Source organism: Poromitra crassiceps (assembly GCF_964638095.1).
Source record: "Poromitra crassiceps genome assembly, chromosome: 8".
Lineage (NCBI taxonomy): Eukaryota > Metazoa > Chordata > Actinopteri > Beryciformes > Melamphaidae > Poromitra > Poromitra crassiceps.
Window position 1 is genome coordinate 19656425 of NC_139629.1, and position 17500 is coordinate 19673924.

The 17500-nt window shown below is 45.9% G+C and overlaps 1 protein-coding gene across 1 annotated transcript in view; it reads left to right on the plus strand.

Moving 5' to 3' along the window:
- The window catches only part of arhgef28a (Rho guanine nucleotide exchange factor (GEF) 28a), a gene marked incomplete at its 3' end in the record, with an annotated part of 71149 nt that overhangs the window by 3870 nt on the left and 49779 nt on the right, over positions 1–17500 (plus strand). The window contains exons 2-6 of the mRNA XM_083641105.1: positions 9769–9916; positions 10487–10870; positions 14438–14627; positions 15943–16132; positions 16995–17055. Of these exons, the coding sequence (XP_083497231.1) occupies positions 9769–9916; positions 10487–10870; positions 14438–14627; positions 15943–16132; positions 16995–17055 (973 nt within the window). The remainder of the gene's footprint in view (positions 1–9768; positions 9917–10486; positions 10871–14437; positions 14628–15942; positions 16133–16994; positions 17056–17500) is intronic.

Below are 17500 nucleotides of genomic sequence, written 5' to 3' on the forward strand. Positions count from 1 at the left end.
AACAGACTTTGCTGTGAGGAGCTGTCAGAAAGTTTCACCTGTCTCTCCTAACTATCCACACATCTCCTGTGCTGCTGACGTATCCTCCGTCTCGCTCCCTTCACGTCTGAGGACGGTAGAGATAGAAACAAACCACGGGGACTTTATTGCTGTCAATACTACAGCCATGCCTAACGCAGGTCACCATCCGAACACAATTGGAACGATACAGGTAACGCTAACGGCGGCTAGCTTCCTATAAACGCTGCTCTCACATACAGTAGGTTGTCACTTAAAGCTGCAGCGCTATGTCAAGAATATGGCGGCGGTGGGCGTGCCCGTACGTGAGTGACGTCAATCGAATAAGGTCTATAGCAGAAACGGCTAGGTGAGATCAATGGATAAATGGCTACATTGAATCGCAGGCAGCGAGTAGTATGGGTCTCCCTGACCGTGTGCTGTTGTTGGCTGGCAGTGAGAAATCTCTTCCCTATTTCTCTTTGTAGCATATTATCTATCATATGATACTTCCAGTAATTACATACTCATAAAAGGAGGTAGATTAGCACTACTTATCCTCATTGTGCGCTATATTTGCGTTTGCTCAACTGCCTAAAGCTTTGATAAATATCAAAGTGCTCTTTGAGGTACTTGGGTATCTGTGATGTGGTTTATGATTTTCTCTCTCTCGCTCTCTCTCTCTCTCTCTCTCTCTCTCTCTCTCTCTCTCTCTCTCTCTCTCTCTCTCTCAAGTGCCGTGCGGTGAAGGTGATTGTGTTTGCCGGGCTTTTCACATGTCACACCAAAAGGAAACGCTCACCCTGCAAGTCTTTTATTGTGGTTGGATTTAAGCAACTCAAGCACACCACACACACACACATGCCTTTTACGAAAGTCATGCTCAGACAATGCAAATAGTCAAATCAACATGAACCCCCGTGCTTCTTACAAAATGCATCGCTATCAGTGAAACTTTCACAATGCAGGTTACGTCTTACCTATAGTCCTCTAGAGAGAGAGTGGCGTCAGTGGAGGACCAAAATGCGAGACTCATTAGCCAATGAACAGCCAGGAATGGGTCCCGCGCTACTTTTGCATGCTAAAATAAAGCTGATAATGTACAATTTGATTCAAGGGATGAAAAACCCTTTCAAAGTACAACACAAACTGTCTATTTTGCTGCAACTCGCCAGTGCTGCTTTTTTTTACTCAAGAGTTCCAGGACCTTACTTCCTGGAAAAAAACTGGTCCATTGGAGTGAATGGAGATGTCGGGACTCTTCTATCTATACGGCTCTGGTCTTACCTATAGTACACTTCTTCAATTACTTCATATTATGCAACAAGGAATCTACACTCGGCAATCAGCATCCCTGTCCGGTATGATGCTGCATGGTACCACACACGTTTTACTGAAGCTCTTCTGGACATGTAGGCCAACGATGTGATTAGTCCAGCAGATTGAAGGGGAGGTATGTGTGCCTCAGCTGAGTGTGAGAAAGGACCACAGTACAGCACTCACTGGCACCCTCAGGACTCCGCTCGGCTTCCGCTCCACTGATCTGCGTTTAGCTGGGATGTGCATAGCTCGCTCCTCACTTTGGTATGCTGTGTGACTTGGAAATATTCAAAGTATTTTCACATGGAGATATTCTCCTATGCTCAGAGTTCAAGGCTTTCCTTTGACAAATTCGAGTGATGAAGAAGCAGTCGGTAGAATTGGCCACGCCTGCGTCTCCTCAGTGCTCGGATGACTTTTGATCTAAGCCAAAGCTTAAAGGCACGGCAATATGTTTGTTTGTTTGTTTGTTTGTTTGTTTGTTTGTTTGTTTGTTTGTTTTAGGTGTGTGTGTATCTCTGTGTGTGTGTGTGTGTGTGTGTGTGTGTGTGTATGTGTGTGTTAGGGTTGTCAAAGGTATCGATAGTATCGATAAAAGTCAATACTAAAAATTTGAAACGGATACAATACTCATTTGCAACAGGTAGCGATAGTATCGATAAGTATCAATACTAAACATTTGAAATGGATACAATACTCATTTGCAAATGTATCAACATCAGATTCAGCAGTGCTTTCTCTGAATGAAAAATCAAACATACCACTGATTTCTCCCTCCCTGTCATTGGTGGGTATCTGTTGCTTCAACAAATTCAAAGTATTCTGATAGGCTGATGACTAGAGCAGGTGTAATCTGCTGTGTTATGATAGGCTGATGACTAGATCAGGTGTAATCTGCTGTGTAAGGTCAAAGTTTTTAGTGAATCTTATCAGGTCTAGATTATGGAGAAGCGTGCATCTGTCCGTCCATCTGTCTTTGTTTATTTTTTATGCCTCTTGATGTGTTGTTGTCATCCCGCCGCATGGTATCGAAAATGGTATCGAGTATCGATATTTTCCTGGGTATCGGTATCGAAGTAGAAATTCTAGTATCGTGACATGACATCCCTAGTGTGTGTGCAGTGCACACTGCAGTGTGAACAAAGGTAGAACATTTTGACCAAAGAACAGGACGTCACTGACAGAGTGCTCTTTCTGTCATTTCATACCTGGCATATAATACTATAGTGTTAATGCTGCTCCTGTGTTTGTGAGGCTGTCTCTCCTCCTCATTGAGCAGAGCTGTGTGTTGTTGTTGTGTTTGTGAGGCTGTCTCTCCTCCTCATTGAGCAGAGCTGTGTGTTGTTGTTGTTGTTGTTGTTGTTGTTGTTGTTGTGTTTGTGAGGCTGTCTCTCCTCCTCATTGAGCAGAGCTGTGTGTTGTTGTTGTGTTTGTGAGGCTGTCTCTCCTCCTCATTGAGCAGAGCTGTGTGTTGTTGTTGTTGTTGTTGTGTTTGTGAGGCTGTCTCTCCTCCTCATTGTGCAGAACTGTGTTGTTGTTGTTGTTGTTGTTGTGTTTGTGAGGCTGTCTCTCCTCCTCATTGTGCAGAACTGTGTTGTTGTTGTTGTTGTGTTTGTGAGGCTGTCTCTCCTCCTCATTGAGCAGAGCTGTGTTGTTGTTGTTGTGTTTGTGAGGCTGTATCTCCTCCTCATTGAGCAGAGCTGTGTTGTTGTTGTTGTGTTTGTGAGGCTGTCTCTCCTCCTCATTGTGCAGAGCTGTGTTGTTGTTGTTGTTGTTGTTGTTGTGTTTGTGAGGCTGTCTCTCCTCCTCATTGTGCAGAGCTGTGTTGTTGTTGTTGTTGTTGTTGTTGTTGTTGTTGTTGTTGTTGTGTTTGTGAGGCTGTCTCTCCTCCTCATTGTGCAGAACTGTGTTGTTGTTGTTGTTGTTGTTGTGTTTGTGAGGCTGTCTCTCCTCCTCATTGAGCAGAGCTGTGTTGTTGTTGTTGTTGTTGTTGTTGTTGTTGTGTTTGTGAGGCTGTCTCTCCTCCTCATTGTGCAGAACTGTGTTGTTGTTGTTGTTGTTGTTGTGTTTGTGAGGCTGTCTCTCCTCCTCATTGAGCAGAGCTGTGTTGTTGTTGTTGTTGTTGTTGTTGTTGTGTTTGTGAGGCTGTCTCTCCTCATTGAGCAGAGCTGTGTGTTGTTGTTGTTGTTGTTGTTGTTGTTGTTGTTGTGTTTGTGAGGCTGTCTCTCCTCATTGAGCAGAGCTGCGTGTTGTTGTTGTTGTTGTTGTTGTTGTTGTTGTTGTTGTTGTGTTTGTGAGGCTGTCTCCTCCTCATTGATCAGAGCTGTATGTTGTTGTTGTTGTTGTTGTTGTTGTGTTTGTGAGGCTGTCTCCTCCTCATTGATCAGAGCTGTATGTTGTTGTTGTTGTTGTTGTTGTTGTGTTTGTGAGGCTGTCTCTCCTCCTCATTGTGCAGAACTGTGTTGTTGTTGTTGTTGTTGTTGTTGTTGTTGTTGTTGTGTTTGTGAGGCTGTCTCTCCTCATTGAGCAGAGCTGTGTGTTGTTGTTGTTGTTGTTGTTGTTGTTGTTGTTGTTGTGTTTATGAGGCTGTCTCTCCTCATTGAGCAGAGCTGCGTGTTGTTGTTGTTGTTGTTGTTGTTGTTGTTGTTGTGTTTATGAGGCTGTCTCCTCCTCATTGATCAGAGCTGCGTGTTGTTGTTGTTGTTGTTGTTGTTGTTGTTGTTGTTGTTGTTGTTGTGTTTGTGAGGCTGTCTCTCCTCATTGAGCAGAGCTGTGTTATTGGAGATGTTGTTGTTGTTGCGGCAGCAGCAGCGGGTGCTGGCTCCCCTGACGTCACCTGTGTGGAGGAGCACTCAGGAGATCAGGGCCAACAGCTCAAGTGCTGATGACTGCTGGTTTCCTGGAGACCACAGACCACAGATCTGTTGTTGTTTTTCCCACTGAATGGCTAACGGCAGATCATCTTTATTGTCACCAGTAGAGCCGCAACGATGAGTCAATTGATTGGTCGATCGACAGAAAGTTTATCGGCAACGATTTTTTAATAATCAATGAATAGATTATGCTTTATAATAGATGAATAGACATTTTTAAGGGGACAATTTTAAATGAAATGAAATGATCTCATCCCAGCTTCTTAAATGTGAACATTTCCTGGTTTCTTTAGTCTTCTATGACAGTAAACTGATTATCTTTGGGTTGTGGACTGTTGGTCACGACAAAAGAAGACATTTGAACATGTCACCTTGGGCTTTGGGGGAAAATGATCAACATTCTTCAACATTTTGTGACATTTTCTGGACCAAATAGTCAAGAAAATAATCGTCAGCTTAATCGATTATGAAAATAATCGATAGTTGCAGCCCTAGTCGCTGGAATTGCTTTTGGCCTTTTGATCAGCCGATTATTGATACCAACTAATTATGCCATTTCTATGTAATCCTACAACGAATATCCAGTATAACAGGTGAAATTAAATTGCCATTTAGATTTGGCTGAAGTTACAATTCAGTATTTGTTAAAGCCATCCATTTTTATGTTCCATAATTAACACATTATGCCTGACGTAAGCAGCTTCCATATGGGAGGCCTGAGATGAAACCACAAGGTGTTGCATTTTTCATCATGAGTGGATCAGGTTGTGTCAGTGTCACAGAGTCATGAGAAAGCCCTGGAGAAAAGGCCATAGATCACATCAGCCTGACGTCTAGCACCACCTACCCTTCCCCCAAGGCAGCAGAGACACAGTTGGGATCAACCAAATTATATCTGATCAAATCGTACCTTTATAAAGCCCTGATTGTTTGAAGAATGGCAGTGGTTAGAATGGACACGCGGCCACCAGTTGGTGGTGCAATCAAAACAAAATCAAACCTTATGTGTTCATGTCTCTCTTTTGTGTCCTTGCTAATGGCTCAAAGACAATTCCAAAAGTAAAGAAGACAGAGAAGGACAGAGAACGGATGAAGTTCCTGGATGTTAACGTGAGAACAAAAAACAAAACAAAATCAGGGATGCGTTGGTTGGTAACCTTTCTAGCAAAATTGAATAGAAGGACATCTAATTTATTGCGAGAATCTGTGTCCAAAAGTTATGCAAATGTTTTTGAAAAACAGCATAGAATGATCCCTGCCATGCAGGAGACTGATATTAATGTTATTGTTTTCAAAAGATATGCTGTTGCTCCTAAACACATTTACCCACATTTCAAGTGCCACTAAAAAAAAAAAAAAAAAAAGGATAAAAGTTTATGAAAGAATTAAAATAAGTGTCAACGTTTATGAAAGGGTTAGGAGGACTACGTTTTAGCTAGCTTTAGTAAAGCTGCAGCAGGCGAGTGAACAGTACAGTATCATGGCTCGCCTCCAACATACAGTTTTTTTTTATTGGTATCTTTTTATTATCAGCCTAGCCAGCTTAATAACATTGATGGCAGCGAACCACTTAGCTGATCAACTGAAGCTTAAGCCAGACCTCCATCACCAGTCAGCCGTTCAAAACGACGTTAATTCAACAGTGTCCGTTCAGTTAAAGAGTAACATCACTGTACTCACTAGCCTGCGTGCCAGTATGTGTTGCACTCAAATATAAAAGGTTTTTGGATTTTGATTCTGATGGAGATCCTTTGATCGAAACGTCAAGAAAGAAACTGACTGGGAGCACGTCAACGCAGTGTGCGGACTATATTATCTTTCAAGTTGATCGGTGGATTGTCCTGCACCTGCCCTACAAAGTGGATATGCATGCTTTACTTGATTTTTCTTGCACTCAAATATAGCCAGCAGCTCTGGATACTGTAGCACTAGCAGAATACCCGTGCAGTGTATCGAGTGTAAACTGGTGTGGCGACTGTGGTTGTCTGTGTATGGAGGTCAGGAGCAAATCTACCGGCTGAGATTTACACGGTGTGAGAGTTTAGGAACTAATTCCTGAGGACAAGTGACTTGTGGACGTGTTGTCAGCGCCTGCAGCGTGGTGAAAAGAAAAATCCTTCAGGTTTGAGTGACAGGCTGCCCCGCTGTCATGGAGTCCGTGGCTCGCTAAAAGCTGCCGGAGCACTTTGAGCAGTGCCTGGAGCTGCGTTATGGAGCTTTTCTGATGGGAGATTGTTGCTTTTCTCTGCTTCCTGGTTTTGTTGCAGAATCGTGGTGGCTTCTGTGCAACTCGAGACGTGCTGTAGTATTTCACAAGGTGACCAAGGCAGCCATCTATCACATGACGCTGAAGACACCTGTTGACGTTCCATGGCGGGGAAGCGTGGGCCCCTATCGTTGCATCGGCGCAGTTTCTAGGCCGAGCGGCAGGCGCAGATCAAAGCAGTGGGCGTGGAAAGGCGCACTTGATATCGTCGTGCTGGCGCTAGATGCAGCCCAAAGCATTACAACCACGCCTTTTAGGCGTAAAATTATGCACCATCATGCTCATTGGATAAGTGCAATAAACGAATCGCACGCTTGCCTTTTTAGCTCCAATTCCAGTGATCCCGCAAAACCAGACGAAAGCCAAACGCTCTGCCCCCCCCCCCCCTCCCTTCATCCAGCCTGTCTGTCTGCATTATAGGCTATTATTCCATATTATTATGCTTCTCAAACCAATCTAACTGCAGTTTCAATACTGCAAGCATGTAAATACGCTACACTATAGCAAGATCAAAGTGAAAATAATGTTCTATGCATCAGCTAGAAAAATATAGCCTATTAGATTGGTGAAAGTTTGTCCAGAAAGATATCATTTTCTCTCGCCTGCTGCAGGAAGGATGATGCACATAAATATACCCTACATTATGTCAAGTCATTGCATAAATGTGTTTTTATTGTAAAACTAAATGTGAAATAGGGCCAAGTTATTGGACGGACATCACAGTATAGCAGATGCCATTAGAAGCGCGTTCCGAAGCGCGTTCCGCTGTTACTTCTCTAAATCACGTTAACTCGACAAGGGGTATATATATGCCCAGGAGGACATATATGTTTCACATAGGGTGGTGTTTTCATTTCGAGGTTTTATTTGGTCCAATATTGAAATGTTGACAATGGCAGGCTGTGTTACCATTACACATTAATTTAGAACTACCTTTTATATCTATTTTGGCTCATTTGGTGGCTATTTAGTAGCGAAATGAAGAAACACAATGCATGCTGGGAACTCAGAGAGAGAGAGAGAGAAGGGTGACAGAGAAGAAGCAGTGAAGGCAAAGAATAGGCCTGCTTTTGAAAAGCGCAAAGCGCTAAATGTAGGCCAGCTCCCAAGATATGACTAGGCTGGTATTTAGCGCCGACATGCCCACTTTGGGACTGCGCCACGCCCATTCGGCCTAAAGCGCATTTGGCAGCCTAAAGCCTATTGCTATCTTGCCGAAACAGGCGCAAGGCACGTTTTTTTGCGGTTAAGGCCCGTAATAGCGCCGATGGCCTGTGGGAGAATAGAGCCCGTGGTCTCTTAATAAATAACGTTAATGGACGCCAATGGCGGAGAATGAGTTAAGGTTTGTCAGGGCTACTGACCGGAGTATTAACCCTAACATACATGTCTTTGATGGTGGGAGGAAACCGGAGCAGCCGAAGAAAACCCACACAAACACGGGGAGAACATGCAAACTCCACACAGGAAGGACCTGGGATGGAACCGGGGTTCGAACCCGGGACCATCTTGCTGTGAGGCAACAGCGCTAACCACTGAGCCCCCATGCCGTATGGACAAGCCGCCAAACTACCTGTTGGCTAGAGAAGGAAAGCTATCATTACCTCATTGCAGATGTAAACATAAATCAGATAAGCAGCCAACAACGTATCTATTATAAGTATCTTCTCCTATAGTGTTAACAACAACAAGGATAGGTTAAGGTCAGTCCTATAAATCACACTGAAAAGTAAACCCCAGCTGAGTACAAGAAAACAGATGATAAGGTGATAAGGATATTTCACAATCATGCAACTCCAAGAATGCAATCCTTCTCAAACTTGAAAGATGTGCTGTGAGCTCACCTTCTTTGAAAGGTCAATCTCTCCAAGAAAACCATTGTCCACAGAGCCAAGTATCAACTACACTGAGTATCAACTCCAACCTCTTTGTACTGATGAATCCATAAACCTGGTAACCTCTAAAATAATAACGAGGAAAAAAGACATTGACTTGACTTGTTCCTCGTAACCACTGGAAACCACTTTCCTACATTTCTGTGACACGCCTCTGTCGGCCTATGACAGTTTAGTGGGAACTAGCCTGCTGCTATGTACAATAGGAAGATGCATTCAGTTAAGGTTGTCAAAAGCATCAATATAGTATCAATTAGGAGTGAGCCTCACCAGATGCCCCACGATACGATATTATCACGATACTTAAGTCACAATACAATAGTATTGTCATATATTGAGTATTGCAATGTATTACCTTTGTTCCACTGCAAATTATCTCCCCAAAGGAAAATTTGTCAACATCTGTTTTATCTAAGATAAAGTTCCAGTCTGTTCATCTCACTTTAGTCATTTTTATTGCAGCAAAATTGTCATGTAGACAGACTGACCAACACTGTCGTAAATGTGTGTGTGTGTGTGTGTGTGTGTGTGTGTGTGTGTGCGTGTGTGTGTGTGTGTGTGTGTGTGTGTGTGTGTGTGTCACGGTACGTGCACATCATGAAGCGCTCGGCGGCTTGCCTGCTGAAAAAGCCGCTTTGACGCTGCATCTTGATAGGCTGTCTTGCTCTATTTCCGTGTCTGATTGGTCCATTTACCTCGCGCCCCCTGCCGCTGGAACCGCCCACAGCGTTTCACTGTCGCAGAGCGTGAAACGCTGTGGGCGGTTCCAGCGGCCTCCGTCCTCAGCTGTCTGTCCTCCGTCCTCACCTTTCTGTCCTCCGTCCTCAGCTTTCCATTGCAGAGCGACCGGGCGTCTTTCATCCGGGGATCAGGTTGCAGTCGTTATTTGTCTCCCGCCCTTCTCATCTTCAGCGGTGTGTGATAGTTGTGGGGGTGGTTTGGGGGGTGGAGGAGGGTGGAGGAGGGTGGAGGAGGGCTTAAACATGGGAGAATGAACACAGAGAGCGGTAGAGTGAGAGACAGAGCCATTAGATAAACAAGATACCGGTAAATGATGTGTAATAACGAGGATCATTGCGAAAGTAGGGCCAGATTGTGAGGTACAGGGCCTAAATAGGGTGCAGCTTAGCTTACTCCCACACACACACACACACACACACACACACACACACACACACACACACACACACTTCAGAAGTAGCAGTGACAGGCTCAACGTTGCGACTGCGACTTCCTAACGGGAGCCTGTTCTCAATTGGCGAGGAGTCACTGGAGTGTGTTGATGTATGTGGAATGTGTTCCCTGCATGACCATATGGCAATTATATCGTTAATTGAGCAAGAAGCCCAGATTTGATAATGATTTATGTCTTGTAAGACTGATTAAAATATTTGACTTTTCCTTTTTCCCATGCTAGGGGCAGGTGGAGGCCGATGTTACGCTACACGAGCCAGTAGCTCTGGAAGAGGCGGAGTTTTATGTGGTTGTACGAGGTTCCAGACTGGCACACGTGACTGTGGGGAAGAGAAGAGGCGACGGGCTGTCGCTGGGCTTCACGGTTCCTGGTAAGTCCAGTATTTGCCTGGTCCACACGTTCGAATCCGCCCTCTCCACTGAGTTGAGTGTCGGCTGCTTCTGGTCTGGCATCGTGATATGCAACAGCAATTTCCTCGGTTGAACAAATGATTAGCCAATCAGCGCCGAGGGGGAGTGATGATTAGCTAATCAGTGCCAATAAACAGCGCAACAGGCGGAACTAATGCCGTTGTCAAGCGGTTGTCAACTGCAGAAGAAGAGTAATAATAACAATGGCTAATAACAATGGCGGCCGCCATAGATGACATAGACGCTGCTATCAAGGCTGTTTTAAATCAATTAAAAGTCCAGACTCACCAAATGCGAGCACAACTGGAACCAAAACTGCACTTAGGTGCAGAGCCAAAGCAAACTTAGTAAAAAAGAAGAAAGGCCAGCACTCTCAATGTCCTTTTCGAATTCTTAATCAATCTGGGACTGAAAAGGACATTGACAATTCAGTGTGATATCAGGCGTCTCTGTACTCAGTAGACTTAACGTTATGTCCCACAAACTCAGTCGATGCTGAACCCAATTGTGATTGTCCTCGTCTCCCACAGGCCACGACCTGGCTGAAGTGGTGTCTGTGTCGGCCTACGTCCACGCAGAGGACCGAGTGGAGCCATGCGGGGGCGAAGCGTCTCTAGAGTACGTCAGCGACGCGGCCCAGGAGGTAGCGGAGTACCTGAGTGCCAACAGGGAGCAGCTTAGCCCACGGAGCTACCTGGAGGTCCTGAGCATCTGTTCCACAGGGGCGGGGGGCTGTGGCCGCGACGGCGAGCTCTCTCCTGGACTATCAGACCATGACGACGAGAACGGGCCGATCGGACCGCGTGCAGAAGACCAAGCTGCTCTCAGGGAGCTGGATGAGAGGATTACCCTGGCCTTGGCTAACATGGATTACCCTCAGCAGTGGAGAAACACAGACAGACAGCCGAGAGAAGGTAGCTATTCCTTTTTGGCTAGCCACCCCGAGACAGTGCTACCTGCCCAGTAACCTGTAGCTACCTGGCTAACAAGCCATGCCAAGAGTCACATAAACAAATGGGATTACAATGTGTCAGACGATTTCATCCAGGGGAAACAAAGCTACTTTCAACAGCAGCAGACAAGAGTTCTGGCTAGCGTTAGCATCGCTGTTAGCTAGCGCTGCCCTGCCCTTGCGCGGGAGGGTCAAAACAGAGCGAGGCGTGGAGCAAAACAGAGTGCTTCTGGTGTGAATGGCAAGGCTCCTTCCTGCTCGACGCTGCTCGATGTTTCCGTGACGTGCTGCTTCTGAGATGCTTTTGGTGTGAACCAAGCGTTAAGCTCCCGGCTGTAGTGTGAACCAAGCGTTAAGCTCCCGGCTGTAGTGTGAACCAAGCGTTAAGCTCCCGGCTGTAGTGTGAACCAAGCGTTAAGCTCCCGGCTGTAGTGTGAACCAAGCGTTAAGCTCCCGGCTGTAGCAGCATCAAGCTAGCTAGATGTATAGGATGAGACAGGAAGTGTGGCGGTTTTGCCTTCATCGTTAAAGCGTAGATTGTGTCACTTTTGAGGGGATTTTTTTATGCTGTCTTGGGACAGAGCATGTATAATAGCATACAAAAGGACAATGTATTCTTCTGACCTCTCCTTGATGCTTCCTGACACTTCAAAAGCACAGATATATGATTATTAAATCATTATCATCATCTTAACTTACAAAGATATTGTAATGTCCTTCAGTCAGCAGGTTCCAAACAGGGACATACATGGGCTCTGGCTCTGTCTATAGGTTGAGTCGGTGTCTCGTCATAAATGCTGGGGTAGCTGGATGGAGGCGTGGTCAGGGTAGGGTAAATCTTCCCATTCTCCTCATTCAGCATAGTTAGCATTTAGCTGCTAGCCCAGCCCAGGCAGACACGAACAGGGATTGAACCCCCGCAGAAAACGCATATCTGAACAGACGTCTATGTACCTGCTCTAGAATCGTCCTTTGGTGAGTCAGCCGGTTGAGACGTATGTTGTTGTTTTTTACCCCACTCGCGCGCCAGCCGTATAACATTTTGTGGGCGTTCCCACACAGACCGACTGTATCTATAGAGAGGCAAAGTGACCGCCTACTTCCTGCTTCAGCACTACTGTACCAGAGATTTTCATCCGCCATTTATTTTCCCATACACATTTCGTAAAATGCGTATAAAAATAGTTTTACTGGTTCAAACCAAATGGTACAGATATATTTAGAAACAGAATAGATCGCATAACATTTCACTATGGCCAAAACGTAGAGAAAATGCGGCTTTAAAGAAAATCAATGTTTTTTTAAGTTTTGGTCCGAGTGAAATGTTCTATGGTCTCTCCCAATTATAGCGTTAGCTGAACTGTTTGGTTCGAAGAAGTAAAACTATTTTATAAGCATTTTACAAAATGTCTATGGGAAAATAAATGGCGGATGAAAATCTCTGGTACAGTGCTGAAGCAGGAAGTGACGTTCCACTTTCACGTTCTAGTATAGCACAACTCTTTCATAACATGTGGTGTAGGACCGGCCAGACGGGCAGAGGTTGGTGTGTTTCAAAGAAGGGCCAATTACTGCCATTAGTCTTGTACAGTGAGATGAGGCTGGTCTCGCAGACCGCTGAGATGTTTGCTCTAAACCAATCTGTCTCTATCACATCAACACCCGCACTCCTGCTCCTTCCCACCACTGCTCTGTTAGAGTTCCTTTGGCCTTTTGCCCATCAGATCTTCTTCTTATTTTAAAGCAGTGTAATCTTTCCACACTATCAAGCCATGCTGGTGCAAAAGTATTACAAATCATTTTCTTTGTGCAATCTGAGTTTCGCTGAGGTTTTCAGTGAGCTCATATAGTTCGGGATATCGTTTTTTTTTGCATTTTGCCTTTATTAGACAGGCCAGTGGGCAGACAGGAAGGGTGGGAAGAGAGAGGGGATGACATGCGGCAAAGGACCACAGGTCGGATTCGAACCCGGGTCGGCCGCGTGAAGGACTAAGCCTTTGTGGGACACGTTCTACCAGGTAAGCCACTGGGGATATAGTTGATGACGTCCATCTTCATAAATCCGAGGTGAGATTTGGGTTCAGCATTGTAAGGAGGTGGCAAAGACTGCAAACCAGAACACACTGAACCGTTTTCCAGTACAACAAGGCTCTGAGAAAAAAGACAAATAACATCAAATTGATTACATTTACACTTCATTTCAAAATACTCTATGGGAGGGTTAAGTTCTTACTTAAGCGATACTGACTGTTTCTGGAAAACCATACGTTTTAATTTGGCTCCGTCCTGTCCTGAAGGCCACATGCCGTCTGTGAGCCTGGGTGCCAGCTCGCTTGAAGGCCACATGCCGTCTGTGAGCCTGGGTGCCAGCTCGTCTGTGAGCCTGGGTGCCAGCTCATCTGTGAGCCTGGGTGCCAGCTCGTCTGTGAGCCTGGGTGCCAGCTCGTCTGTGAGCCTGGGTGCCAGCTCGTCTGTGAGCCTGGGTGCCAGCTCGCTGTTCTGTGAGCCTGGGTGCCAGCTCGCTTGAAGGCCACATGCCGTCTGTGAGCCTGGGTGCCAGCTCGCTCGTCTGTGAGCCTGGGTGCCAGCTCATCTGTGAGCCTGGGTGCCAGCTCATCTGTGAGCCTGGGTGCCAGCTCATCTGTGAGCCTGGCTGCCAGCTCGTCTGTGAGCCTGGGTGCCAGCTCGTCTGTGAGCCTGGGTGCCAGCTCGCTATTCTGTGAGCCTGGGTGCCAGCTCGCTTGAAGGCCACATGCCGTCTGTGAGCCTGGGTGCCAGCTCGCTCGTCTGTGAGCCTGGGTGCCAGCTCATCTGTGAGCCTGGGTGCCAGCTCATCTGTGAGCCTGGGTGCCAGGCAGCTCGCTTGTGTTTCTTCATGGCTTTAAAACATGAACATGCAAAAACAGGGGTGAGGCATGAATGCAAAGTAGCTGTTGGCCCGTGCCTTTCAGGGCAGTATTTATTTACAGAGCCATTTTCACAATGACAACATTCTTGTTTGCTGGACTTTGACAGGAGAAGACTTTCTGTATTCACTGCCAGTCTTTCATAAGCGGGTCAGAATTAGCGGCGGCATTGTAGAGGTGACAGGGCGGTTTCAGACGGAAAGTAACAGAAACGGGGGCTGATGGTGGTTCTTAACGACCTCGAGGCCAGTCTGCTCTTTGAGAGGCTTTTTCTGCATGTGGCAACAGGCTGGCAGATGGTCTGCAAGATGGCCTAGTCGTGTTCGCTTCAATTCCCACCGCGGCCGATGTGTCAACATGTGTCATCAACTGCCATATGTCCTACTGAAGTGTCCTTGGGCAAGACACTGAACCGCTATAACCTCCGTCATTAGAAGTTGGTGCTGGATAAGAGGGCCAGCTGAATTGCTAAAATGTCATGTGAATTTCAATTTTAATGCGATCATTCTATTCATTTTAGGTCATACTTTTTTGTCTCTCCCTCTGCCTGAATACATCTCTCTCTCTCTCTCTCTCTCTCTCTCTCTCTCTCTCTCTCTCTCTCTCTCTCTCTCTCTCTCTAGTTGTAGAGCTTCAGGCCAAAGAAACCCTCCTCCACCTTGCGGTGCGTTTGGATTTGCTCCATCTCTCCCGTTTGCTGATTCACCAGCCGAGAGGTCAAAGGGCATTGACCTTACCCAATCAGGAGGGAGATACACCCCTCCAGCTGGCTCAGAGGGGTGGAGAACATGCCTTGTTTAGGGTGCTTGCCACGTAAGTCCATGTCTTTGTCGAACCATCCCAAAGTGAAACAATCAATTATTTGTGAGAATGTCATAGTGACAGAAACCCTTTTGGGGGGGGGAATGAAAACATTTAGTAGTTTAAATGCATATTATAATTATTAGCTGCTAGAAACTATCTGTGAAAGTACAGAGGGTGCACAGGTCAGGGGACAGTACTAAGATAGTATTAAGACCCAAAAATCATGACTATATACATTTTCCAAACAGACAAATTACATCAGCAAAGAGTGCAGAGCAGAGTGGTTGCAGTGATCAAAGACTGTATATATGGTGTGATGTTGACAGTGAGCGTCAAGCTACTGAACTCAAATGCATATGAAATGCAGGCTTATAAACACATGCTGACAACAATCATGGCAAGTCTCTGACTGCCTCTGAGTTTATACAAACCACAAAACCCAATCAAAACCGATTTTCACAGTATGGGACCTTTAAAGCAGCTACGAGCAAGATTTTCGATTGTTATTAAACAGTCTAAATTTAATATCGATGCATCACATCTTACCTCTAATAGTAGACGAGACCAATGCCGAGTAGTCTCGCTTGAACCCCGAGTGAATCGGCCAGTGTTGTCTAGACGATTAGTCTGTCTGCGGCTGGGGCAGATCAGGAAGTGAAATGAAACGGTTTGCGGCAGCCACTTCGGCCATAACCACAAAATAACAAAATTACTTCCAAACAAACTGTTAGAATATAACGAGAGATGTTCGCGAGAGTAGCAAGCCCCTGCATGGCGTTCTCCATGTTTATGGTCTGTTGCTAGTCAGAGCGAAATGGTTGAAGCAGGCAGCTGCCCTAAACCGTTTCGTTTCACTTCCGGGTTTATCCGGCCTGCCGGTAGACAGACACAGACTCTATAATCATCAAGAGAGCAATCTCCGATTCACACGGCTTTGGTCTCAGCTACTATTATAGGTAAGATGTGATGCATCAATATTATAATTATACTGTTTAATAACAATCGAAAATCTTGCTCGTAGCTGCTTTAACTTCTCCATTTGCAATCATTTGTTAGAAGAACAGAGAGCTAGAGAGAGAGAGAGAGAGAACAGAGCACAGACAGAGCTTGAGGCTTGTCAGATAGAACGGCAGACCAACGCTTACAAATGATTTAACAAAGAGGGCACACGATGACTGATGATGACAATAATAGAGATAAGGCTGATTCAGAAGGGATTGGCTGATTTGTGACTTCACCGAGCTCACTCTGTGGTGGCACTAATGAGCTTCATTCTCATCACGCGTGCCTTCATCTTGCTTCTGTCATTCTTCTTCTCCATCAGGCCCCGTGTCCCGGCCGTCCGCCCTGTGGTGGGTGTGTGGTGCGTGTGGTCGGACAGTGCCGGCATGCTGAGGTTTTGTCCCGGGACCGACTCCCTCACCCTCACTGTCCAGCAAACCGCGGGCCACTGCCCTCGGGACAGCATCGCAGTCCTCAGAGACAGACTGGGAGACCACGGCGTCCTCAAGCTGGTGAGAACAGGAGAGCAGATCAGTGGCTAGTGCCCGGATTACTGCTGTCTCCACAGCTGCACACCGGACGGAAATGGCTAACCGATATTCCCATACATCCCTTTGTATCATGCAATGTGTCACTGCTATCAAGATCCAACTGTTTGAACAGGTTTTACTCATGCTTCTGCAAATGGTCAACCCCTTGACTCTCACACCCTTTGACCTGCAATCTAACATTTTGATAAGAGTGGAGCAACTAATAGTAAATAAACCCACTGGGATTGGAATTGATTGCAGCTAGTAAACCAGAGGGCCTCTGGGGGTAATATCTCCAGGTTAGACAAGTCAGACACACGACAGTGATATGGTAAATGGCCTGCATTTATATAGCACTTTTATCCAAAGCGCTTTACAATCAGGAGATAGTCTAGATTCACCCATTCATACACCGATGGCGGCAGGCTGCCACACAGGGTGCCTACACACCATCGGGAGCAAGGAGGGTTAAGTGTCTTGCCCAAGGACACAACGACAGCAGCTGGGAGGGAGCGGGGATCGAACCGCCAACCCTTGCGTCATTGGCCGACCCGCTCTACCTCCTGAGCTAAAGCCGCCCCAATATATGAGCATACAATATCAATTTGTTGCGGCAACACTGTTGATGTGTTTGGGGACAATGTTTGTTTACACTGCAGGGTTCTGCTTTTACAGTCTCAGTGGCTGTGAAGGAGCAGTTATCATTTTGCCAGGCGTTTGAGTAGATAATTACGGTAATATGACTATAAAAAACGTAGAATATATATTTTTCTTTTAAGATGTTGTTTGGAGTTCTTTTTTGTTGTATAATTTACAGTTACCTAAAGAGCTGTCTTTGCTCCAGCTCACAGAGCTCAGAGGCGATGACACCGGTGACAAAGAGGATGGCCATGCTAGTGATGCAGGTGAGCTGAATTATTGAACAATGATATTTTACCTGTGCCCATTCGTTATCTTCACACTAGTTCCTCAAATGGCCACTTGAGGCTGGCTGCAAAAGGGAGTAATTCCCTATTCACCCCCATGTTAAAATGCCCGACTTTACAGTAGAAATAAACAGCCCGCCCCATTCAAAAAAAAGTTGTTCGTCTCTATAGCTAATTTCACAGTTCAGAACTGTAGGGAAGGGGGGGGGGGGGGGGTTATATAAGGTTTATACAGTCATTCAGCCCAAAAGCGTTTTTGGAGCTGCCAGCGTCTTTCTGCAATTCATTCTCTATGTAAGGACGCGCTAAACGTGCTCCTCTTTTAATGAACACACCTGGCGTTTAGTGCTGGTGGCGTCTGTTGTTTTTGGAGGAGCGCTGTGGGCGTTTTAAAGCTGAAAAAAGTTGAACATTAGAGGAAAAG